The 26,715-nt window shown below is 42.6% G+C and overlaps 1 protein-coding gene across 2 annotated transcripts in view; it reads right to left on the bottom strand.

Moving 5' to 3' along the window:
- MAP3K21 (mitogen-activated protein kinase kinase kinase 21) overlaps positions 1 to 25,996 on the bottom strand; it is a 54,257-nt gene extending 28,261 nt beyond the window's left edge. Inside the window, exon 1 of one of the 2 annotated variants that reach the window (XM_081940130.1) lies at positions 24,026 to 25,996. In XM_081940130.1, coding sequence (XP_081796256.1) covers positions 24,026 to 24,965 — 940 coding nt within the window. In that variant the 5' untranslated portion in view covers positions 24,966 to 25,996. Of the gene's footprint in view, positions 1 to 23,025; positions 23,042 to 24,025 lie in introns of those variants that run through there. The other variant, XM_081940131.1, reaches the window with a different exon arrangement.
- Positions 25,997 to 26,715: the final 719 nt, after the last annotated feature.

Here is a 26,715-nt window from a genome sequence, read left to right as displayed (position 1 = left end):
TGTGGTTTGTTTGATCATAATTCAACTTTACATCAAGCTTATTAACGTTTTATATTTTTAAATGTGTAAAATCATATATATATATATATGTTGTATTTGTACTGATAAATAAATACATATATATATATGTAAGCTCCATTGAACTCAATGAGTTTAAAATCTATTTCACACCTGAGCATATGACAAGTTACATTGCACCTTTCTAAATATTACCAGTTTTAAATTCTATCAGTTTTACATCTTGCCATAATAATTGGTTTACCCAAAGAGGAGAAGACTACAGATGACTGAAGGTGTATAATGATCCCAGAGAAGGCAAATGACTTGTTATCCAATAATACAATGGCTGGTAATTGCCAACCCCAGTACTAAAAATGCAGCATGCAAAGTACAAAATACAAATTGATATGCTAACTGTGGAAGTAGAAATATTTAACCTGATTATCTGCATTGAAACTGGCCTTGGGGAGTTAGCTTATAGGGAGACAGAGGAGGACACAAGATAATACTATATCACTGATAAGGTTAGAATGCTTCCTTCTCAATTATCAAGCATTTAAGTTCCTTTTTCCCTTTATTCTATTTTTGTCTGTTCAGAATCGTGAAGCCAACTAAATTCCACTGCTCTTGGCACAAAGAGCAGACATGTTAATCTATTACATCAAAATTAACAGCATGTCCTCTGGCACTTTTTTTTTAAATCACATTTTCTGTGGTTTTGGATTCTGTGTGTTTAATTTTATATTTGTAGTCCACCCAACCCTGTTACAACTCTGCAACAAATCTAAAAGTCTCTATGTGCCGCAAGAATAATTGCTCTTTCTAAATATTAATTAAATGGAATTCAATTTGGCCTCTTAAAAAGACAAGAGGCTTTTAACACTTAGAATTTGAGTCATTCCCTTCCCGTCCACTTTGAAATATGAAAGGGGATAAAATGGCTTCAGAAAATTATCAATGCCTTTTTTCAGGAAGCGGTGTTGCCAGCAATTTTATATGGGCTGTGGTAAATCTCCACTTCTAGAGGCCCTATCTGAACCCAGCAGTCCTTAATAACTATAACCCAGTCTCTAACTTTTCTTTTCAGGATAAAGGTTATGGAGATTGTGGTCATTGGACAGCCATGGAGAAGTTTAGAGATAGGAGGCTATCTGAACCTGTTTCAGTCAAAGTTCAGGTTTGCTGTTTTATGAATAAAAGTGGCAAATGCTTCCTGGACTCTCAGTGGCTTTCAGCACCATCAACTATGGTATCCCCTTTGAACCAGCTAAGAGAGGTCTTGTATTACAATTACTCCACTCTTTCCTTAGCTGGCATTTCCAATTGATATAGAGGAAAGAGAGGATGGCAAGACAACTTCTCCTTTGGGGGAGGTGGGAACTAGGAAAAATCCCAGGACCTGGTATTTTTTTTCTGCTGCTTTTTAATGTCAACATGAAGCTCCTGCTCCAGGTTATCCACTGGTTCAGAGGTGACATCGTTTTCTTTATTCCTTATTGGCCCATTTTTCATCATTCATCTACGCATAATCTTATATCCATATGCAAAATGTTCTTCATTCACAAGGAACACCAGATCTTCAATCCACTATATAATAAGGGCCAAACATCTGCATTCCCAATGCTACAAGGCTGATGTCTTAGCAACAGTATGGTGATGATACCCAACTATACATCACATTATACATCACCATGGGTCAGACAGGAGATGATGTTATTGTCCTGCCCCAATACCTGAAGACTGTCTGGATGGAACAAAATAAGCTAAAACTGAATCTCAAAAACAGTTCCTTTTGTTTATCCATTAAGAACAGAATGGGACCAATTTGGTACACTGTCAGGAGTTGGCAAAAGAAAGTTTGTGTCTGAAATGAGTTATATCCAGCCAGAAAAAAAAATATTCCACAAGATACACAATAGGAGAAGCAGTTGGCCAGCAGCTTACAATACGTCTGGTTCTTCCATACTTAAGCCCAGTTCTCCTTCTATCCTGGTCAAGTGACTCAGAGCAGAGCTGCTATTAAAGATTTGCAAAGTCATGTTCACCATGCATTTAGGAAAGGATCTCACATTGCATTCTCTACCTTTATTCCTAGCCATGTAAATACAGTAGAAAATTTATTGAATGTCTTATTATAGGGGATACACATGAAATGTGCTAATGGAAATACATTATGCTGCACTCCTATGAGGCCTTGGCAGCTCGGTTTTAGTTTTTTCACTAGGTATGTACACATAACACAGAGAAACATGGAATCGTTAGATGTCTAATAGTGAAAGGCTCAATGGTGTACATAACCCCAAACTTGTATTAAATGACCATACAGTATTGCTTTTTATTAGTTGTTTCTCCTCCTCTTTTGGTCTTAAAACATATCACCATGATTCATGCTTCCCCTCAGTTCATCCCTACAAGCAAGACAATTTTACACTACTATCAGTATGTTGGATTATTAGGGTTTTGCAGATCATTCTGCTTCAAATTAGTAGCATGCTTCATTACGGTCTTGAGTGAGAAGGATTGTCACGTTATGCTGTATTCCAAGGTCTGACCTGATTTGCTTTTCCTTTTCCTTTCTACTAAATTTAATTTGTAGACATCAGCTCCTAGCCATCAATGAGAATTGGTTCATAGTAAGAGCACCAGATAAACCAAACTACCCACTTGATGATAAATATTATTCGATGAAAACCTGATTTGATAAGATAAAAAGTGAACAAATGAAAAAGCATATTTTTCCTAATTTCTTTTAAGCAGATTTTTTTTCTAAGTATACTAATATTTGGATCTGATTCTGAACAGTGGTCAAGATAGAAGAAAGTCATTTATAAAAACTAACTCATGCCAGACTCCACAAAGTTAGGAATTCTGTTTTTCAAAACCAGAAGCACAAAGCTCAAGAAGGCTGCAGTGCACTTTCCTTTAAGATGAGTCTTAAACTAATTTCTAACAGAAAATTAAATAATTTGGTCCAAGTAATTTGGGAACAGGGAAATTTTCAATACTTTAAAAATTAGTACCTACTTATTGCAGGTGCATGTACTTCCTAGGTGGGGCACAGGAAACTGTATTTTGGCTTGCAAGGTAGTCTTTGGTTCAGGCATCTCAGTTTGCATAGAATAGCACAAGGACGCTTGGGTTAAAATTGAATTTCGTTGTGCTTCTGGCATACTGACCAAAATGTGATAAAAGTCACCAGTATCACATCATTATTGCTACCAGGAAATGCTGCATGTGACATGGGTAAGTCTGATAACCTAATTAGCATTTCCCCATTTTACAATAAAGTGTTACATAATTGAATTAGTCATAATGGACATATTTATGGCCCCAATTGGCAAAACTAAATATAAACTTTTTCTTCCCCCATTCCTCTTATCTCTTCTATATTCACATATTTTTATTCTACTTTCTTACTTTTCCCAATGTATATTATTTTTTATTCTTATAATTATATTTACTATTATTTATTTATTTATTCATTTATTTATTATTTATTATAGTAGTAAATTATCACATCATTACAGCTATGAAATGTAATGCTTTCATATGGGCATTGTCAAGCCAAATAAATAATTTGAAATGCTAAATTAACTAAGACTTCAACTTTCCCCATGAACAATATTTTGCCTATCAGAATTCAGGAAGATTTTGTATTTGAACTCAGTCAATCATTTGGCCTATTCTATTTATTGATGTATAAATGTATTCGTTTATATTTATATCCAACCTTTCCTTCAAGTATGTAAGTTGGCATACATAACACTTTCTACTACTACGGTATTTATACTACAACAGTCCAGTGAAATATGTTGGATTGAGAGAGTGACTGGCCCAAAGTCACATACAGAACTGTATCTAAGAGCTGTATCTAAGAACACAGGTCTTTCCAGAGCCAATCTATTTCATAATCACTCCACCATACTGGCTCTCATTTGCACAGAACTTTTGATTATTAGTCAGAACGCTGCTAATTCTGCTCCTTATCAATTGATAAGTGCAGACATTTCTGTTCTTCTCCTCTGTAAAAATACACACCCACTAAACCAGAAAACCAAGATATAGTTTTATTAGCAGAACTTTCTTCCAACTTTCTCGCACCCTTACTCTATTAACTGTAATTATAATCCCAATTCCAATAGATTTCGGGGATATGCATGAATAAAGACAAAGCTGTATAATCAACAAAATTCAAACGTCAAATCATTAGACATGATTGGGCCTGCAATAAAACTATCAAAATCCATGTATCTTTGGGGACGGGGTTCCAACAAGCCCACCCCTCAAATGACAGTACTGATGGGCAAATTCATTTATGACATATTCCATTGCTGTAAATAGATTTAATCATAATGAGCAGCACTTGGGCTTGGAAGACTACTGGCAACAATAGAATGATTTTAAGATTAATGTTTATCATCAAAAAGAGCCCAACTATTAATTTCACTTATCTTACTTCAACTAGATGTCTATTATTACCTATACACAAATACCAAAGTATGTGGTATAAGAATCACATTATTAGCAATACATAATATTGTTTCTCTCTCTTTCAAACTACCTACATTACAGTTAAACTTTTACAGTTTCAATATACTGTATTTTTCAGAGTATAAGACGCACCTTTTTCCCTCAAAAAAGAGGCTGAAAATCTGGCTGTGTCTTATACACTGAATATAGCATATTTTGCCTCCTGAAATCCCACCCCCTTCACCAAAATGGCCATGCATAGCCTGTAGAAGGCTTTCAGAGACCTCCTGGGGGCTGGGGAAGGCAGAAATGAGGGAAAAACGGGCTGTTTTGTGCTCAATTTTGCCCCCGACCAGCCCCCAGGAGTACTCTATAAGCCTCCTAAAGGCTATGCATGCAATTGTTTTGGCAAAAAATGGGCCGTTTTTTGCTCATTTTTCCCTCCCCCCAGGAGTACTCTACAAGCCTCCTAAGGGCTATTCATGCCTTTTGGGGGGGGGGGGGAACGGGTCCACTTTTGAAAAAAAATGGGCTGTTTTGGGGAGGTTTGCAGAGTGCAAAAACTGTTTTTTAAATTTGCATCTTTAAAACCTTGGTATGTTTTACACTCCGGTGTGTCTTATACTCCAAAAAATATGGTACAAACTACCATTTAATTTAACTGTTTAACTTTTCCTGGTTCTAAGTAGGATTTTCCTACTTCTGCTGATGGAGAACGTTGGACTCCATTCCTTCCATATCATAAAGGTAACTACATAACTGAGGAGAAAGCATAAAAGATAAACAGTTCACAAAAGAGAAGTAAGGTGGATAGTACTTGAATACGGTATGTCATTTAAAATATTGTAAATATTAGATATATTTTTTAAAATACATGAGTAGTGTAAATCTTCAGAAGGGACAATGTAGAAAACACGTCTGGTTTTGTTGTCCTTCCTTCAAACCTCTATTATGTTCCTAGTTAGCTTCAGATCTAGACTTAACAACAATTGTCAATAATTTCTACCCAAATATTTACTCTGGCTATGGCTTACACTTAAGGCTATTCCTCACTGAAGCCATGTTTACCGCTATTTAAAATCTACAACTGTGAAATAAAGCTAATCCTATTTTAAAAGCACATGCCAATTAAAGATAGGGTGTGTTTAACCACCACTCACATCACAGTCTAATAACTTTTCTAGAACATGCCTAGTCATATTTTTAGAAATCTACCTAATCTTTATTAAGGTTGATTATGGAACATCAGGTAGATGTGAGCTAAAAATACTCAAAACAAGTTGTTAAAATTAAAAAAAACGCCTTCATTTGGTTGGATTCATGACATAAAACAATGGTAAATCAAAGTCTTTCACTGTTACACCACAGAAAGAAAAGCATCTACGTGTCTCTGTATTTTAAGTAATCCCTCGCTCAGAATAGAAAGCATAGAAGCTACCCTCTTTGCAGAAAAAGCACCCAAACTTAGTAATTTAGCATGCTTCTTAGGAAAGTATGAGTTACAACTAACAGTATCCCACTGGTCAAGATCACCTGACTTACTTTAAGGGTGCCACTCCTATTTTGTGCCTTTGATTAAAGCAAAGCTTGATGGCTGTGTTACGAGTTGACTCCCTGAAAAGTTAGGTTATTAACAATAGCCTTATACAGAATATTTCCAAGTTGTTTCATTTCTTGAATAACAAGTTACAGAACTCAAGCCATGGCTGCTGCAATGTTTTGGAGGAAGCAAAGAGAAGGCTGGCTTATCAGGCTTGAGTTAAAAGCACACCTGCAAAAACAAACATTTCATTAGCAGTGAAAAGAACAAAGCAAAGCTGTTCTGCCAATATTGGCAGGTCTGCCACTGATTGAATGGAAGCTCCCAAATTAACTAAGGAAAGAGCCCCTTACCTATTACACTTTGGAGCTCTGTTATCAGAATATGTGTGATTTTCCATCAAACTCTTGAGTGGCTTAAAAAGACAGAAAACATAATTCCAAAAAGAAGCATTATTTATATTAACATTTATTGCAAGATATTTAGGTTTGGAATGTAAAAACCTTATCGCAGAAAGAAATCAGTTACAGAACTTTCTTTTTCTTTTTCCTTTCATTCCTTCTTTCCTTCCTTTCTAAAATTTATTGGGCCCCCATCTCACCATAGTTCCTCCATCCCACCATCTTATTGGGAGGCTTACAGTAGTAAAAATATGACTACATATACAACTACAACATAATTAAAATAAAACATTAAAATCTAAGCACACATGGGGAGGACAGGGGCAGAGGGGGGGATCTGTTGTTACTCAATCAACCACCTCCACTGTGCTATTCCCTCATTGGGGGCCCAAGCCAACTGGCAGAGTCAGGTCTTTAGGCCCTTATGAAACGATAGGAGGGTTGGGGACAACCTCACTTTGGGAGGCAAGGTGTTCTAGAGAGCAGGAGTAACAGCAGAGAAAGTTAGACCTCCTAGACCCTGCCAGCCAGAATAATTGGGCAGACGGGATCTGCAGCATGCCTCCTCTGTCAGAACTGGGGGGATGGACCAATCCCAGTGGAATAAGATGGTCCCTCAAGTAACCTAGCCCCATGCCATAAAGGGCTTTAAAGGTGATCACCAACACATTGAATTGCACCTGAAAGCAGACCAGCACCAAATGCAGTTTGTGGAGTAGGGCATTGGTACTTACCTGATACGCCTCTTCTCATAATGGGGGGAGGAGTATCCAGGATGGGTTGACCTTATCCTCCAGCTGATTGGACTGAGTCAGATAAGCTCTTGGGACACGCCCCTGGCCCACCAGGCACCGCCCAGTTATCGGCGAAGAACTCTATCCGACTCGTTATGCCATCCACTCCAGACTTTAGTATGGTTTCAAACCTTTTATTGAAGAATAACTTAACATACCAGTGCAACATTCAACAAACACATGTTACATAACCATGTCAGGGGTGGTCTGGATACTCCTCCCCCCACTATGAGAAGAGGCGTATCAGGTAAGTATCAATGTCCTTTCTCCATAGTGAGGGGGGAGGAGTATCCAGGATGGGACATACCAAAGCTAGCGCGTCCCTAGGGAGGGTCACATGCTGAGGACACTGGCCAACTAAGCCTGGTAGGGGGTGTCCCCTACCCTATGTACCGTCTGTAAGACCCTGCGCCTGAATGAAGTCTCCGCCGAGGCACAGGTGTCTTAACTTGTAGTTCCTCACGAAAGGTGAGGGGGAAGACCAAGTGGCTGCCCTACATATCTCTGTCCATGATGCCTGGGTAGCCCAGGCCGCAGTGGTGGCCGCACTTCTTGTGGAGTGTGCTGTGATGGGGCTCGGTGGCTGAATGCCCTGAGACTGGTAGGCCGTAGCTATGCAGGTTCTCAACCACCTGCCTATGGTGGTGGAGGTCGCCTTCCTGCCCAGAGACCCTGGTTGGAATGAGACAACAGGGCCTCAGACCTTCTATTCTGCCAGGTTCTTCTGAGGTAGATCCTCAAAGCCCTTCTTACATCTAATGTGTGCCATTTCTTTTCTAGAGGATGAGAAGGGTCCGGGCAGAAATTGGGCAAAACCAGCTCCTGTGCCCTGTGAAAGCACGAACATACCTTAGGTATGAAGGAGGGGTCCAAACGCAACATCACTCTATCCTGATGAAAGATGCAGAGTCTTCCCTGACGGACAGGGCCTGCAGTTCTGATATCCATCTGGCGGACATGATGGCCACCAGGAACGCCACCTTAAGGGTTAGAAACTTGAGTGACACTGTTCCCAATGGCTCAAACGGCTCCCCCGCTAGAGCTTCCAACACTTTGTGTAATTCCCAGGAGGGGTACCTATGTACTGTAGGTGGTTTGAGGTTGGACGCTCCCTTCAGGAACTGCCTGACCAATGGTTGCTGAGTGAGTGTCTGGGTTCTGCCACACAGCAGCACTGAAGAGATGGCCGAGACTTGTCTCCTAATAGTGTTGGGAGCCAACCCCTGTCCAGGCCTGCCTGGAGAAACTCCAGCACTATAGGAACAGTGGCTCTCACTGGGTCCTGCCCGCGGGAGTTACACCATGTAGAAAAGGCCCACCATGTTGCGCCATATATGCGCTCTGTGGAGGGTCTTTGGGTGGCCTGGATAGTCTCTATTACCTTGGGGGAGAAGTTTTCTTCTCTCAGGATGCTCCACTCAACTGCCACGCGGTCAACTGGAGCCATTGGGGTTCCGGGTGCTCCAGGGATCCCTGACTGAGGGATATTCTCTCCTGGGGAATTCTCCACGCTCTGCCCACCGAGAGCTATTGGAGGTCTGTAAACCATGGCCTCCTGGGCCAGTAAGGGGCAATCAGTACCACCTCCGCCCCCTCCCGAAGAATTTTCTGAATTACTCTGGGAATAGGGGCAAGGGTGGATATCCATATAGAAGCCCCCTGGGCCACGGGCAGCGGAGGGCGTCCGCCCCCTCCACCCAGTGTGTTCGGTACCTGGAGTAGAACCTCGGTAGTTGGGTGTTGAGGTGCGTGGCAAATAAGTCGACCTCCAGGTGACCGAACCGGTTCATCACTTCCCTGAAGATGGCTGGATGAAGTCTCCACTCTGAGTGGTCTACTTCTGCCCTGCTGAGCCAGTCGGCTCTGGTGTTGTCCACCCCCGCTATATGCTCTGCTGTTAGGGGTAGCACGTTCCTCTCAGCCCATCGCCCCAGTCTCTTGGCCTTTCTCATAAGGGCCCCTGATTTGGTCCCCCTGTCTGTTTAAATGGGCCTTTGTGGCGATATTGTCGGTGAGGACTAGAATGTGTCTGCTTTTGACAGAGCGGTGGAAATGCATCAGGGCAAGGCAGACCGCCCTGAGCTCCAGCCAATTGATGCTGTGCGTCAGTTCCACCTGGCTCCATTGTCCCTGCGCTATCTGATCCTGCAGGTGGGCACCCCACCCGAACAGGCTGGCATCCGTGGTCACCGTCACCCGGTCTGGCGTTCTGAAGACTTTGCCCTTTGTAATTGCGGGGGACGTCCATCAGCTCAGTGAGTGGGAGACTTCTGCCGGGAGGAAAGGCAAAAGGAACCATTGTAGGTCTCTGGTGTGGAGGCGTGCCCACGGAACAATGCCAATGGCGGGGACCATGGTGCCGAGCAGTTTGGACAAGGTGGCTAATGACACTCTACCTCCCGAGACCACCTGTATAGCTAGCTGTCTCAGGGAGATCTGTCTCTCCGATGACAGAAAAACCTTGCCTTCCTCTGAATCTATCAGAGCCCCTAGGTGGATTAGCTTAGTGGAGGGGTAAAGATGGCTCTTGGCCAGGTTTACGGAGAGCCCATGGTCCCTCAGTGCTGCCATGGTGGTATCTAGATCCCTTAGAGCCCCCTCAAAGGAGGATGACTGTATCAACAGGTCATCCAAGTAGCATTGGATCCTGACCGGGACCTGTCTCAGATGAGCTGCCAGGGCAGTCATTACCTTGGTGAACACCTGGGGGGCAGATGACAACCCGAAGGGCAAGGCTCGGTATTGGAAATGCTGCCCTAGGTAACAGAACCTGAGGTACCTCCGGTGCCCCCACAGGATTGGAATGTGTAGGTAGGCCTCTGTGAGGTCTATGGAAGTGAGGAGGTCTCCCCAGAGCTCCCTGCCTAATCCCCTCCAGGATGGAGTGGAGCGAATGCATTTTGAAACCGCTTCAGGTCCAGAATAGCCCTCCAGCCCCCTGAAGCCTTGGGAATTACGAACAGGATTGAGTAATACCCCTGACCTTGCTGTTCTAGGGGCACTGGCTGGATGGCTCGGATATCCAGCAGGTGCTGTATGGCCTCTTGCATCAATAGACTCCTGGCCGGGTTATTGGAAACCGGGCAGATCCGGAAGAACCCTGGGGGCTGGAAAGGAACTCCAGTGTCAGCCCATGTCTGATGTGTGTTGTACCCACCTATCAGAGGAGGAGCGGTCCCAGCGATCCGCGAAGTACGCTAAGCACCCCCCAATGGGAAGTGAATCTGGTCTGGCCTTAGTGTTTGCGGAAGGAGTGCCCCCTGCTGCCTCCTCCGCCACCTCGAAAGGGCCGCTTCTGTTGTTTGCCTTTCTGTGGCCTATCCGGGTACCTTTGACTGGCAGCGAAGCCCCCCTGGTACTGCCTGGCCCCTGAGTACCCTGCCTCCGGTCCCCTGAAAGAGTCCTGACCATGGAAGGAAGTCCCAAAGTCCTGTCCCCGGTAGTATAACTGTCTGGGGTAAGGCGTCGCTCTGAACTGACCCTTCTTTGCAGCAGTGGGAAGCACCTTCCGCTTATCCTTGTTCTCTACGAGGTATGGGTCCAGGACTGTCCCAAAGAGGGTATCTCCTGTGAAGAGGGCTGACGCCAGGCACCACTTGTGTCATACCTCGGCCTGCCACTGCCTCAGCCACAGCAGTGTACAGGATGCGACAGTAGAAGCGATCGCTCTGGAGGCGAATTTGGCTGTGGACAAGGTGGCATCTGCCGAAAACTGGATAGCTGCCACCAGTTTGTTGATGTCCTGGTGCGCTCTGATCTCGGAGACGGGGATTCGCTGCTGCAGCTCCTACAGCCAAAGTAAGGTTGAAGAAGGAGGCGGTGGTGGCCACCTTCACCGCCCAGGCTGCTGCTTGATGCCCCTTTTGGAGGGTGAGATCCGCCTTCCTGTCCTCCAACTTCAGAGCCTCTTCTGGTTCCCCTGGGAGGTTAGTTGGGGTGTGCAGTGCCCATACCAGCTCATCGATGGAGGGCTGAGACAGCACCCCAGCCATGTCCTTATCCACATTGAAAAAGATCTGGTCTGTGGATGTGGGCGTAGGTCCCGCTGTGGGGGCTGCCCACTGGCGCTTGACTGACTCCAGAAAGGCCCTGGGGGTTGGCACTGTGTCAGTCTCAATGGCCTTCTCATCAAAGTTGGTTTCTGCCGAAAACCCCTGGAACTGAGTTGGTGCCTCTGTCGTTCTGTTGCCAAGCTTGGCTGCTGCCTTGGCTTTGAACAGGAGCGACTTGTACAGCGAGGGCTGGAACAAACTGGTGAAGGCTGGCTTAGGAGGGGGCATGCCTTCATCCTCGGAAAGCTTATCTTCCCTGACATCCCCCTCCTCGCAATCCAGGTCGCTGTCCTCCTGCGATGAGACTGAGGAACTGGAGATATCCTTCTCCTGGTCTACCGGGCCTTCTGGTGCCCTGGGGGATGGTGCCACCTGGGGCTGCGCTTGTGGCTGCTGGAAGGCCGCTGTCATACATTGTCAGAAGGCCCAGATCATTAGGTCCTGAAAGTTAGGGACCCCTGGGGGGAGTTGTTGGCTGGGCGCTCCGCTGGAGGTAGGGGCTCCAGGGTCCTTCCCCTTCTGCCCCAGGCCTGGGGTGGATTTGTACCAGCTTGCTTTCTTGTAGAGTTGCTCCAGCCTCTTGCGCCTTCGTGTTTCATACTTGGAGGCTTTTGCAGGCTTGTGACCACTCTCTTCCAGCTCTGGAGGAAAGGTGCCTTCTCTTTTCCTTAGCCTTTCCTCCTCCCCCGCCCCCTGGGCAGCCCTTGGGGTGGTCACTAACCCTGGCTGTTCCTCTGCGCTTCTGGCGGGGCTGCTGTCCATCGCTGCAGGTGCTGGACTCCTGCCGGTCTCTTCCTGGTTGCTGGGCGCCGCCATCTTGGACCATGTGGTCCCTTCCAGCTTCAAGATGGCGCCCGTGCCAGGAGACTAAAGGCACGGTTTTTAAAAAGTTCCCTGAAGCAGCTTGTGCTCCAAGGAGCTGCCGCACGCCTCCCCCGCCACTCTCTTCATTCACCTCTGCCTCTCTCTGGCGCTAGGGGATTCGCTCTGCCCGTGGACTCCCTCCAATGAGGTGAGCCACGTGGGTGATGGCGTGGGCACTCTGCGGCGTTTGGGAAGCTGCGGTTCGCTGCTCAACCCGGTGGGGAGCAACGGAGCGCTCCAGCGCCTAGCAGAGCTTCCAGCGGTGGGCTCACCTCCTGGGCGGGGATCCTGTGTTGTCCTCTTCTGACGATCGCACTCCCCGGCATTTGGATGCTCCGAAGCTCGCTCTGGATCCTATGCAGTAGGACTTGCCTATGGAAGGTTTGTGCCCTCTGATTCCTGCTTGCCCGGCTGAAATCCTTTTTCTGAGTGATACTTGTCTCACTCAGATGCCTAGGGGGCTTTTGGCAACTCTTTCCTTCCCACTCTGGGAGCTGTTCAGCCCACTGGCGGTCATTACTGATTCTTCTTTTAATATAATACAATACAATAGTAGAGTTGGAAGGGACCTTGGAGGTCTTCTAGTCCAACCCCCTCCCTAGGCAGGAAACCCTATACCGTTTCTTCTTCCTTTAATTTTTTTCAATCTTCCTGGAGCTCCAGGATGGCAAACCATCCAGTTGAGGACTGAGTCGATAACTGGGCGGTGCCTGGTGGGCCAGGGGCGTGTCCCAAGAGCTTATCTGACTCAGTCCAATCAGCTGGAGAATAAAGTCAACCCATCCTGGATACTCCTCCCCCCTCACTATGGAGAAGGTGTTGTTACAGGGGCCATTCTCCCCCCCCTCCACAAAAAAATTGCTTGTGCCACTGCACTCTGCACCAGCGGTATCTTCCACATGGTCTTCAAGGGCAATTTATTATTTTAAAATGAATCCAACAATAAACTTACAGTATGTTCCTTTATTGGACAGCTTAGAGAATATTTAGAACGAGATAGCTGTCCACCTTTTTATTCAGAAAGACACATATAATACGTGCTTGTCCCACCACTGACCTGTTTTAGATTAATATCCATGAATCTATTAATATTATTTGGGGGAAATGGTTTTTAAAGATATTGGCATAGTATTGAATTATATACCAGGAACTGCACTGGAATTTACCAATGCATGAAAAACTTTGATTTATCAAGCAAAGAATACAGCAAAACAAAGCAACCTATTATGATTCAGTCTTGTACTTAAGTCACTGCTTATGAATTGACTACTTATCAATGTAATAGAATGACTGATCATCTTATTTATTTATTTATTTCATTAAATTTATATGCTGCCCATTTCACTCTGAAAAGTGACTCTTGGAAGCTTTGCTATTATTATTTTCTGCAAATTAAGTCAATGTTAACTATTGACAAATTGTCTGGACTAGACCCTACATTTTTTTTAAACAAATTTTATTGGTTTTTGCAATTTTTTTCAGGGAAAAAGGGTTAAAAAGGGTATAAAAAATTTTGACAACTACATTGTGCGGGGGAGAGCAGTCCCCCCCAAGTCTCGCAACTTTTACAGACAAGAATAGAAAAACATCAACATTTGAATAGATATTAGCAGTTTTAAGTTTAACACTAAGTCATCAAAATATTTCAATCATTTTTTTTTGTATCACTTCCGTAAAGGTACATTATAACAACAATTGCAATAATGTTTCAAATCACTTTTGTGACGACTAGACCCTACATTTTAGAAGTGGTTTGCCCTTGTCTACATTTTAGGGTTGAGAGACAATGACTGGCCAAAGTCACACTGCTGACCTTGAGCCTAAAGCAGGACTAGAACTCACAATCTCCCAGTTTTTAGTCTGTTATCTTAACAATTACACCAAATTGGTTTGCTTATTAGTGGTTTATGTTCAATGTTGTGTTTAAAAACAGAGGTTTTTTCTGTACATTTGACAACATATTTTTTTCTTTGATTTCTGTTTTTCTGTTTCCGTTTCTTATATATCTTGGTACGCTACTTTGAAACTCATTGAATTTTGTACTCGATCCATTTTCTCTTGGTACTTGTTGTTTGTTTGGTACTCAGCATGCAGGCTAGAACTAGTCAGTGTTGGTTTTCTCATGTTCCTCTACCTTTCTAGCCAAAAAAGGATTACATGTTAGTCATGTGGTCTCTCTTGCCTGTGCACATCCCCTTGTGGTCTTCTTAGCTTCTGTGGTCATTTTGTGTATTTTTGCATTTTTTTCTCATCTGTACAGGTAAAGTGAAGTTTTTATTTTATTTAATCTAAGTATTTATTACTTTGTAGGTTTATCTCTCATGTAAAGTAATGAAATATGATTTTATCTTTTTATATATTGCCTTAAAATGTGCATTGTTTTTTGTTTGGGAATGCATTAAATTAATTATTTTATATAATTCCTTATGGGAAAAAATGTATTTGGTACTCATCGCACCTCCTGGAACAGTGGTGGGATCGTGTCGGTTCAACAACCAGTTCAGTGACTGCGTGCTTTGCGCTCACGCCTGAAGCGTACTTTGCACATATGCAGTTTTAACAAAACTTAGCTTCCCTGTTACTTTTGGGGAGTAACACAGTTACCTTCCCCGTTACTTTTGGGGAGTAACACAGTTGAGGCCCGGCAATCTGCTATGCCATGCGAATCGGCTGAGAGGATATAGGTAAGTAAAGCGCAGGGCAGGCCCACCTCCTTGTCCAAGTGAACAGGTTTGCTCCCCAGCTGATCATTGGAGCTACTAGTTCGCCCGAACCGGTACAAACCAGCTTAATCCCACCCCTGTCCTGGAAACAGTTAATGATGAGTACTGAGATATCACTGTTATTTTCTTTCTTTTATGTTTTTTTTATCAGTGACTCAGTGAAAACTCAAATTTGCAAGATGCCAGTTAAAAACTCAAACAAAACAGTCTAAGCTTTACCTATGCAGCCTAGGGAAATCGGGGGAATAATAGATGTAGTCAGTCCTACTCTGCACATCAGGCACAGCGTCCATACATCACCAGGCCCCTTAGTGCTTATCTTTAAAAAGGCAAAGTCAAAAAATGTTAAGTTTTGGACTTGTGGATGAGGTGTGAAGGTCTAAAGAGGGCCAGGTGCAGAAGGTGAGATGAAAAGTGAGCAGGACACATTCATCCAGTTCTAAGGATATGTATCTAGAATGTCCACCATGAGTTGTAGAAGAAACAAACCTGTCATTACTGCAAAGTGTGAAATAGACCTTACCCAAGAATAGTTTGATAAAGTTCCCGTTACTGTACGACAAGCCTGTGTTAAATAGCAAACAGCGCTAAAGAAATACAAAGTCTGGTGGCTTGAATAAAGCAGCATCGTGAAAATTGCTTTTTTTGTTGATACTGAAGATGGCGTGCCTGTACTTATAGCATCTCCAGATTTCTTTTATACGGAAATACAAGTAGTCCTCGACTTACAATCACAATAGAGTCCAAGTTTTCCATTGCTAAGCAAGACAGTTGTCAGATGAATTCTGTCCCATTTTATGACCATTTTTGCCACAATTGTTAAGCAAATAGCTGCAGTCGTTAAGTGAATCATGCGGTTTTTAAGCGAATGTGGCTTCTTGCGTTGACTTTGCTTGCTGGGAAGGGTACAAATGGGGATTACATGACCCAAGGACAGTGCAACTGTCATAAATATGCACCAGTTGCCATGTGATTTTGATCATGTGGACATTGGGATGCTGCAATGGTCATAAGTGTGAAAATCAATCAAACATCATTTTTCAGTGGTTTTGTAGCTTCAGATAGTTATTAAATGAATGGTTGTAGGTCATGGGATACCCATATCCACCTAAGGTCCAGAGGATAAGCATCTTTATTGTTACAGCAGTACCTCTTCTGCAATATTCAGTGTCTTATTTTCTTTCTTTTATAGTAATTCATTTTAAATTGAAACTCTTTTTTTTTGGCTTATGTGCTGTTTTAAAGATGACAACAAGTGGCATGCATTCCAGTTTAATAACAATTACTTGGAAAAGCAGGGGAACTTGTATTTCATGTCCATACAAAATGGAAGAACACCATGTTCTTCTGTATGAACCGCCCAATATTTAAAATTCCAAAGGTTGACTTCACTGAAATTGCCAATTTAATTTTTATTTCTTAATAGCTTTTTATAATATGTCCATCCCACCCTCTATTGCTTTGTATCAATCAAGCTGGCTTATACTTGACAATTGAGAAGACAGGGTCCTTCCTATTGTTGGTTTAGTTTGAGTTGCTTGTTAAGCAAAGGCTAACCAGAACAGACAAGTTACATTCACACAGTTTAAAATCCTATTTGGTGATTGTGGTGATGATTGTCCTAGCACATCATGACAGAAATGTTTTCTGACATCCATGATTAATTGAATTGGGGCTGGTTCACCTCCTAATGATTTAACAACTACATATTTGTTTTGTTACTAAATAAAATGACTTGCCATTAAACAATTGTTTAATAAACTCTGATGTGAAAAAAGAAATGAGAATTATAACGTTGGCATGTATTGTCTAAAAACAAAACCTGTATCTCTGAGATATGATTACTGTGTACTAAGATTGCTTAAAAAACATATGTATTCTTTTTATGAAAAGAACAATTTAAACAAATCTTTCTGGCAATAATTTAAATCATTAAATTTGAGGCTTCTTGACGATGGTTTGAAATGAGAAATTAGCAAAATATCAATAGAGCTCATTTTTCTTGAAAGGTATCTCAGTTCATAGGAAACTGAGAACATAAACCTCAACTAGAAGTTTTTTATCAAGCTTTCCCCTAATCTGGTGCCCTCTGAAGGCATCAGACTGAGAAGGATGCTTTATTCATCATTAACTCTTATTAGTCGACCAACTATACAAAGTATACCAATACAAGTAAATTCAGACTTAACCACCAATGGCCTAGCACTGATAACAACATTTGACAGCTTTCTCCCTAATTTTTAAATTAAACCCCACTATGACATAATAAGCAGATAATCATTTCGATAATTTTTATCTAGTCCTGGCAGAGGCCGAAATTTTTCTTTATAAAAAGTGCAGTAGAACAGTATATAACTTTATAAATTCATAATATATATGAATAGTATTTGTGTTAACTGGACAGCATTAAAACATTCCCCAATAGTACCACCGAAAAAAAAATCAGGGTTCATTTTGCCAATAAAGAATTCTTCTATATGATGGCATTCAACAGAGAATTTTAAAAAAACCTAACTGAGAAATAGGTATGAACAAGATAAAAGACTAGCTTCACTAATGTTGCCTAATATATTCTGTGGATTTTAAGTTTGGTTCTTGCATACGCTGATCTCTATCCAACTGCATAAATTCCTCCCCCCCCCCCAATCTGACAGATCTTAAGAGAGTCTAGAACAGCTATGGACTGAATTTTCTGCAAAGCAAGAGAGAGAACAAATAGCGTATTTTTTGAAGTATAAGACACACCAAAGTATAAGACGCACCAAGATTTTGAAGAGGCAAATTAAAAAAAAAGTTTTTGCACTCTGCAGACCTCCCAAAACCGGCCAATTTTCATGAAAACGGGCCCATTTTGTGTCCCCCAAAAGGGCATATATTGCCTTTAGGAGGCTTGTAGAGTGCTCCTGGGGGGCTGAGGGGGGCAAAAATGAGCAAAAAATGGCCCGTTTTTCACTCATTTCTGCCCTCCCCATCCCCCAGGAGCACTCTGGAAGCCTCCTAAAGGCTATGCACAGCCATTTTGGTGAAGGAGGCGGGGTTTCGGGAGGCCAAAAATGCTGTATTCTGTGCATGACATACCCAGATTTTCACCCTCTTTTTTGAGGGAAAAGGGTGCATCTTATACTCCAAAAAATACAGTAATCACATATATAAACAAACCTCTGGAAGATAGGTAAAGGTAAAGGTTCCCCTCGTACATATGTGCTAGTCATTCCTGACTCTAGAGCAGTGTTTCTCAAACTTGGCGACTTTAAGTCCTGTGGACTTCAACTCCCAGAATCCCCCAGCCAGCATAGCTGGCTGGGGAATTCTGGGAGTTGAAGTCCACAGGACTTAAAGTCGCCAAGTTTGAGAAACACTGCTCTAGAGGATGGTGCTCATCTCCATTTCAAAGCCAAAGAGCCAGCACTGTCCGAAGACATCTCCATGGTCATGTGAGTGGCATGACTAAATGGCGGAGGCACACGGAACATTGTTACCTTCCCACCAAAGTGGTCCCTATTTTTTTACTTGCATTTTTATATGCTTTCGAACTTCTAGGTTGGTAGAAGCTGGGACAAGTAACAGGAGCTCACTCTGTTACGCGGCACTAGGGATTCGAACCACCGAACTGCCGACCTTTCTGATCGAAAAGCTCAGCGTCTTAGCCACTGAACCACCGCCTCTGTGATAAGAAATTGGTATAAAAACAATCCTTCATCATAATATTATTTGCTTTGTTTCTCTGCTAATTCATTATAATTATTTGAACTCCCTCCTCTCAGGTTTTCCTGCTGTTAGTATTTTAAAATCTCTGTCAATAGTAGGCCAAAGGAATCTGGCAAACCCTGTCAGTAATAAAATTCCAAAAGGATTCTTTGTCACACATCATCTCTCTTGTACATCAGCAAATATGTTTATGCACAAGAAAAACAAGAATAATGTGATGTTCTAAGAACCTGCCAATTTTTGTACACAGAGTAGAAAAAATGTTTTATTTGTGTCATTCATTTCTAATTAATCCACAATATAAAATGTTCACCAAGTCTCAGCATAGGTACCTGATTTGAAAATAAAAAGAAATACTGAATATTTTGTTTTAGGCTGTTGCAGACTTTTTGCTGGTTACAAGGATTTTACGCACATAGAATTCTGTAATTTATGACTATAAGCAGAATAATCTCTTGCAACACGTCATGACTCAACCCAATACAAACCACATCGCCTCTTAATAGAAACACATACATTTTCTTTCAAAAGATGATTAAAAAATAAAAGCTAATTACTAAAGTAGCATTTATTTATTCATTCTATTTACATCCCACCTTTTCTTCAGGAGCTGAAGATTCTGTACAACACTGTTTCTCAGTTTAGCAACTTTAAGATGTGTTGATTTCAACTTCCAGAATTCTCCAGCCAACAACACATCTTCAGGTTGCTGAGTTTGAGAAACACTGATTTACATAACATTCAAATATTTCCTCCCACAACAACAGTCCTGTGATGTAGATTGGACTCAAAAAGAGCTGCCAAACTAAAGCCACACAATAGGTTCCAGGGCTGTGGGGTAGGATTTGAACCGCTATCACCTCCCATGCTTGTTATGGGGGCAGACTTTGCGCCGTGAAACTTAACAGCCTTTATACACCTAACTTTGAATAATGTCAGAACAAAGGGAAGCATCGTGGGGACATAGCAGGGGGAGGGGAAATGCTTTGAGATCCTATTTGTGCCCTATTTATGAGCAACTGAGGATACGGCCCACAATCCTTTTTTCCAGTTACTTAAGTAGTCATTTAGAATTTAGAAGGGAGACCCATAAGGAACTCTTAGAACTATGGAGAGTGGTTTTGGAAGTGGGCTCAATGTTACTGTGAATATTTGATTCTTTTAATGTAATCTAAATCAGTAAAACCTACTGTATTTTTCAGAGTATAAGACACACTGTTTTCCCTCAAAAAAGAGGGTGAAAATCTGGGTGCGTCTTATACACTGAATACAGCATTTTTGGCGTCCCAAAACCCCGTCCCCTTTGCAAAATGGCCATGCATAGCCTTTAGGGGACCTTTTTTTGCTCGTTTTTGCCCCACCCCCCGCTCCCAGGAGCACTCTACAAGCCTTCTAAAGGCTATCCATGTCCTTTTTTTGACAAAAAACGGGCCCATTTTGGGGAGGTCTGCAGAGTGCAAAAACTTTTTTTAAATTTGCCTTTCATAATCTTGTTTCATCTTATACTCCAAAAAATACGATAGTTTTGGTCTTCTTGTATGGTCAGTTTTCTGATCTGAACAATCATAAAGCTCTGACAACAACCTTGCACTGGTGCAGCGTTCAATGGAGAAGCATCTGCATTCTCCACACACTAATTTAAGTATCACAGAGGCTGCAGGATTGAGTGATCTCATTATAAAACTTTTCAGACTGAAGTTTTGGACAAATGGTATAGGCTTTGACTAAACTTTTAGCAGATTGTGAGGGCTATAGTATGTTTCACTATAGTATGTTTCACTACTCCAGCTCTCCTGATGGTATCTTTTAGGATTCCCATAATTGCATTACGTTTAGATATATGTCACTCATGGGCTATGGCAGGGGGAGGGTAGTCATGTTGAAGATACATATACTACTGGTATGTATTTGTTAAATTTATATCCTGCCTTTTTTCCAGGAGTTCAAGGTGGTGTACACTCTATTTTCTCCTATTCAGTAATATCCTTAGGAAACAAGTGACATCATCATGCAAATGCTGCAGCATACATGCTTATGTCAGATGCCAGGTTTCAAGTTGCATTCAGAGGTCTGACAAAGGTATGTAAGTCATGTCATACGCAAGATGACACCGTTGGACATATTTTGCCAATTGCCACCCATCCCTTGTTCCTATTTTTTTTCTCCAACAAACTACGTGTTAAGTTTGACTGAGAGAGAACTACTGATTGGACAGACCCAAGTCATAGGTAGGCTTCCACTGCTAAGAGTGACCTTAAGCCCAACCCTAAAACCTTAACCAGTGTGCCATATTGGTTCTTTTCTAAAGCCTACTTTGAAGGGATTTCCTAACTTTATATTTCTGGGAGGATCATCTAGTTTGCAATAGATGTGCCTAATCGAACCAAATATTTGGCCATTGTTAGTTACATGCAAATATTTGATTCTGAGCTTGGTATATCGGTTGATGCCTTCTTCAAAATCTGTGTTTTTCCGAGCAAACACAGTAGCTGTGCATTCATAGGAAAATGCACATTAGGGAGTTAGGGGTGCTGCAATAATATAGCATCCCTGATGGAAATGTCATTTTCCTGGAATTGTAGGGCTGCTGTGTGAACCTAGGAAAAGTGTAGCCTCTTTAAGGAGGTGCCCTGTGTTGCAGTGAATGCATTCACATCCCTTCTAAAGCATATTCTCCACTTTGGTTCTAAATAGCTGCATATTGCTAATGTGTATGAATGAATGACATATGAACCATCATGCAGGTCTATATAAATATGCAAACAGAGCTAAATACTTATTCTTACTAATCAACAAACACCCTACAACAGGGTTGTCAAACTTGCATCGTAGTGGTGTTGTCATGTGACGTATCGTGATTTTTTTCCCTTTTGATAAACCGGGCGTGGGTATGGCCAGTGCATGACGCATCTGATCTGTGGGCCATGAGTTTGACACCCCTGCCCTACAATGTACATTTTAACTGCTTTAAAGTTTCTACAAGACTAGGTTACCATGTCTTCCTACTCTTCTAAAATTGGGATTATACATCTAATAATAGCTACAGTAGATTTTTATATTGATAGCTATGAATTGGATCCAGTGATCTGCTCTAAGATAAAACATATTTGTCCAGTTTTGATTTACTATGCTATAAAGGGCCAACCGAATATGTTTTATTTAAGACTGAATCTAAATTTTAATTCAACTCAGTACAGTATAAGCAGAAAATTCTTGAATCCCAATTTTTTCATATTGGCTGATCAGCAATATAGATTTTGTTAATCAGTACATTTTGCTTTTCTGTCTGCTTCATATCTGTCAAAATCTGTCCCTTGCAGAGAAGATTTAACAGGCACGAGTTGAACTAATGAACTGTGAACTGCCTAGAATCACAGTAAGATGGGCAGTGCCTAGATCAAGACTATGCTATCCACTCATAGTTATGACTGTTTCAATGCTGACAGTTGCAAGATCCTTTTCTATTTTATGGCTGGGCAGGTAGTAGAACCTAGATGACTTTGTCTAATGATGGAAACTAAATAGGTTCAGACTTATAGTCACCCAGGAATTCTCTGGCTCCTGGCTAGGGAAGGTAGTTGGAAAAACAAAGGAGCAAATGGCACATGACTTCCAACATGCCTACAAGAATAACTACAAGGACATATTCACTAGACATTGATCTTGACTGAGTATCTTTTATTTTTAATCCAAATTACACATTAGGAATAAAACAGCAGAGACAACATAGCTTCAATTACCTATTGCAAAGGAAATGCATATTTGTTTTGTTTCTTTCCTATATCTTTCATTCCTGCACTTTGCATTCATTTATGTAAGAAACCAGCTATGAGGAAGGTGCTACAGCTTCCCATCACAAATGTTTCTTCTGTCTCTTGTGAAAAAAAGAATCTCATGAGTTGAACTTCACCTATGGAACTGGTACACATACAATAGTGTTTATTAAAACCTAGAAATGTATATAATACACAAACCAAAAATGGCAGCATATAATTTTAGGGATATTTTGGGATCATGGATATAAACATTATTATATGTTCTAAAGAAATTTGAGTTGGAGAAGGGAGTGGCTTTAAAATGAAAATAATTCATTACAGAAACTGAAGGACAATCAATGTTAAAAAAAAAACTTTCTATAGCAGGGATGGCTAACCTTTTTGTCATCGTGTGCCGAAAGCGTGTGTGCGTACGCCCGCACCCATAGTGCAATGTGCACGCAACACCCACCTGAGCACTTCACACCCCTGTGCATGCGCCTGATCCCCCCCGCTCCCCCCCCACATGCATGCGTGAACCCCTTGTGCCCTCTTTTGGACCTAAACCTCCTAGGACCAAAAATGGGATATGTGGGAGTGCCACATGCTCCCCACGCATGCGCCTGTGAGCCCCTACGCATGTGCATGTCTTCCGCATGCCCCATGCCCCCTGCTTGGCAGAGACCCAAAAATCAGCTGGCCAGCGGGAGGCGCACACCTTTGCGCGGTGGAGCTGAGCTGGGGCGATGGCTCGCGTGCCTGAAGAGAGGGTTCCAGATGCCACCTGTGGCACGTATGCCATAGGTTTGCCATCGTGGTTCTATAGCATCTATACCAACTAAGAAGTACTTTAGGCCACTCTCCTTCATTGCCTTGGAGGTAGACTTTCAAACTGTTTCATGACTGAAACAAAAATGATTCCAATCAATATCTGTTGGAGAATATACTAAAATAAATTTCCTTTTATGTATTGTTTTCTGATGTCAAGAAATGGGATCTTCTTCATAAAGAACACCCTAGGTATCGCTAACATATTGCATCAAATCAGTAATTCTAACTATCGCCCTATCAATTTTATTTTAAATTTTCTATGCTTAAAAATTGGATTAAATGCCGGTGAAGTTAATCCCGTTGAAAAGAATGAAAATACTGCGTAGCAAACTATTGTTGCTTTCTTCTAAAAAGATGAAATAAAAATACCAATTCGCTGAGTTAGACAGCATCATTACTTTATCCAGCTAATAATTACAACTCAAGCAACACATTTAAAATTGCATAATAGCATTACAGTCTGATTCTATTTATGCCTGCTCAAAATTATAGGCTCTTGGGACTGGCTCCTTAAGGTTTCAGTTTTAATAACTTATATGAAAAGCCAAGATTTCATAGAAGAGTCTTCTCCAGGCCTTCCTGTTGCATATGAGTCATAAGACGACTTCCATACTTCCAAGAAACCAAACCCCACCAAGTATGGAAATGCTTAAGTATCACTATTGTTAGCCAAGAGGAGAAAATACTTGATTCAATTTGGTGGAATGCACTTGTACATATCTGATAACTGAAAAATCAATTCTTAAAGAATAAAATGATAAGCCTCTTAAATAGCACTTTTGCAATGCAAAGTTTACAAATAAAACGTTTCATTACTATAATATAGAAACATGGGAAAGTATGCATAAATTGTCCTTTTTAAAAAAAAAACTTTTCGAAATACTTACTGTTACTTGACTTGAGGTCTCTGTGAAGGATGGGGACAATGGCTTCTTCATGTAAGTAAAGCATCCCTCGAGCAATCTGTACTGCCCAGTTGACTAATATATGAGGAGGAATGCGACGGCCCCAGTGGCCCCCACTAGTGGTGGGGAAAGAACCTGACAAAGCTCTATTGAGGGGTCCTCCCCTGGCAAATTCCATAACTAGACAGAGGTTGGGCTCCTGCAAACTTACACCATGAAGTTCAATGATATTTGGATGTTTCAACATGGAAAAAAACTTGGCTTCCTGCCTCACACTCTCTGCCGTGGCCATGACGTCCTCATCTGGATCCTGCCGAGCTGCTTTTACTGCAACTTCTTGGCCTTTCCATATTGCTCTATAAACTTTACCGAAGCCTCCAACTCCAATAATCTCTTGCAGTTCCAGATGCTGGAAGTCAATCTCTGCTAGAGAACCCATACGGCCTTCGTGATCTACAGGGTGGCCATCACTCATGGCCAGGTTTTGAGTTTGATGCTCAGTCTTCTCCAACAATCCTAACTGGGGATATTGGTAGCAGCCTGGCTGGTAAGTCACATAGTTTGCTGGGAAGATGCCAAGACGATGATGGATTTTACCTGCCCACCACCCATCATCTCCAGACACTGCTGCGTCTTTAGACAAAACTTCCACCATTTCCCCTCGACGCAAACTCAGCTCATCTTCTCCAGTGGCTTCATAGTCATACAACACGGTCCACAGTGGGCAAGAGTTGCTACTGGTCCCCAAGCTCCCTTCAACTGTTCCCTCAGAGCTCAGCAAAGCCATGGTCAAGATACAGGTACTAACCACATCAGCTTCCGCCTCAGCATTTGAGAACAATTGATGAAGTTGTCCCAAAGGTGCTTTTTCAAGAGGCAACTGGACTTTCTGGTTTTTCTTTGAAGACGTTTTGCTTCTCATCCAAGAAGCCTCTTCGGCTCTTAATTAACCTTGTTGCAATTGAAGCCAACTCTTCCCTATTTTAGGCAGGCGTAAAAGTGCTAGGAAAGGAGTGAAACAAAGCAAAAAGAACAGAGACACCTGGTTAGGCAAGGGAGGGGGACTGGAGCATGAGATGAGTGAGGAGTAGAAACCACAGTATTTGGATCAGACATTTGGAGTGCAGGTTCAAAGGCAAGAAGCTGAGTTATGAAAGTGATGAGAGAAGGATAACTTAAGGTGACAATGAGTGAAGGAGTCAAGAGAAAGAAAGCACAATCCAGATGTATATTAGAGTTCAGGGAAAGGACCGGTGGCAAAACAGGAAGTGAAAAGCGTTCGGGATAAATGGGATCAAGGCAAAGAAAGTTTGTATGGAGTGATTTATACGGAGCCACACGGAGAAAACGGCCACACGGCACGAAAGAAGAAGAAAAACACGCAAGGGAAATTAAAGCGGAGATAAAATGGGGAAAATGAAATGAGGGAAGCGGGAGGGGAGGGAGGAGAGAGAGAGCGGGGGAGGAGAAGCAGGAGGAAATCACAGAGAAGCGATTGCAAAGGGGTGCAGTCCGAGAGGGGGCCCAGGTGAGAGAGAAGAGAGCCGCGCAAGGAACGAGGAGACTGGCGATGGGAGAAGCCGCAGGTAAAGCGCTCGCGGAACCGAGAAGGTGGGGAAAACGGAGACCGTGGACGATCCGAGGCAGTCTCAGAGGCTAAAAGCAACGCTGCCGCCGCCGCAGCCACGGCCGATCGAGCGGTTCTCCCGGGTCTTCTCAGCAAATTCTTCTGCCGCCGAGAGCAGCTCCCGAACAAACTACTGGCCGGTCCGGATTGGACGGCCGGGGGCACGTGACGATCGAGGCCAGGCTCCGGGTGCGGGTCAAAGAGTGAAGTCGTGCAGGTGCGTGTCTGGCTGTGGTCGCGGGGGTTTTTTCCCCTGTCACGGATGGCGCCAGTGCCAAGCGCCGAACTCTCGGGCGCCCTCGGGAAAGGAAGGGTCGTCGGCAGAGGCAGAGACGCGGCAAGGCGGAAGGGGCGGTGGCAACGCTGTTGCAACTTGTTGCGCGCTCTTAGCCGCGCGCGCTCTTCTCCGAGGGAAAGGCCGGGCTGCAATAAATGGGACGGGCGGCGGGGGCTTTGCTTGGGAAAGCCGTGGGAATCGTATTCTAACATTGGCTCGTTTTAAGCCCTGAGCCAATGCCAGGGTTTGGTTTGCTATTATCAACTGCTAGGCATTCTTTGAGCGACGATTATTCATTCTGTAATTCTTGTAACACCTGAGGCTGCTCTTTCCCCAAACATTTGAAAAAGTTGTAGCAGATGGGAAAGTGGTAAGGTCCGCATCTGGAATATCCTGCAGGGTGCTAACAGGCATCAGTTTCCCCATTGACACTCGCCAGGATCTTTGACCTGCATTTTGAACATATTCCTGTCTGTCTCCACCGGCTCTCAAAGGTTTGGGGTCTTTTTGAACTGCAGTACCCAGCATTTTCACCACTGACCATACTGGCTAAAATTCTTGAAATAGTCTTTTAGCAACCTTTTCTTTAAAGCCAATAGTCTCCCACTCATTGGACTAAAACTGGCCACAATACTGTACCAAAAAAAAAAAAAAAAGTCTTGTACTTTCACAATGCATTTGTACCACTGAATCGAATAAACAGTGCATATTTTGAGCTATAGTAAAAAGTTCCTTTAGTTCCTTTACACTAATCATGCAACAAACAAG

This window comes from Natrix helvetica, assembly GCF_964273705.1.
Source record: "Natrix helvetica genome assembly, chromosome: 2".
Lineage (NCBI taxonomy): Eukaryota > Metazoa > Chordata > Lepidosauria > Squamata > Natricidae > Natrix > Natrix helvetica.
The sequence above is the reverse complement of the archived record's forward strand: the minus strand, read 5'-3'. Positions and strand labels throughout refer to the sequence as shown.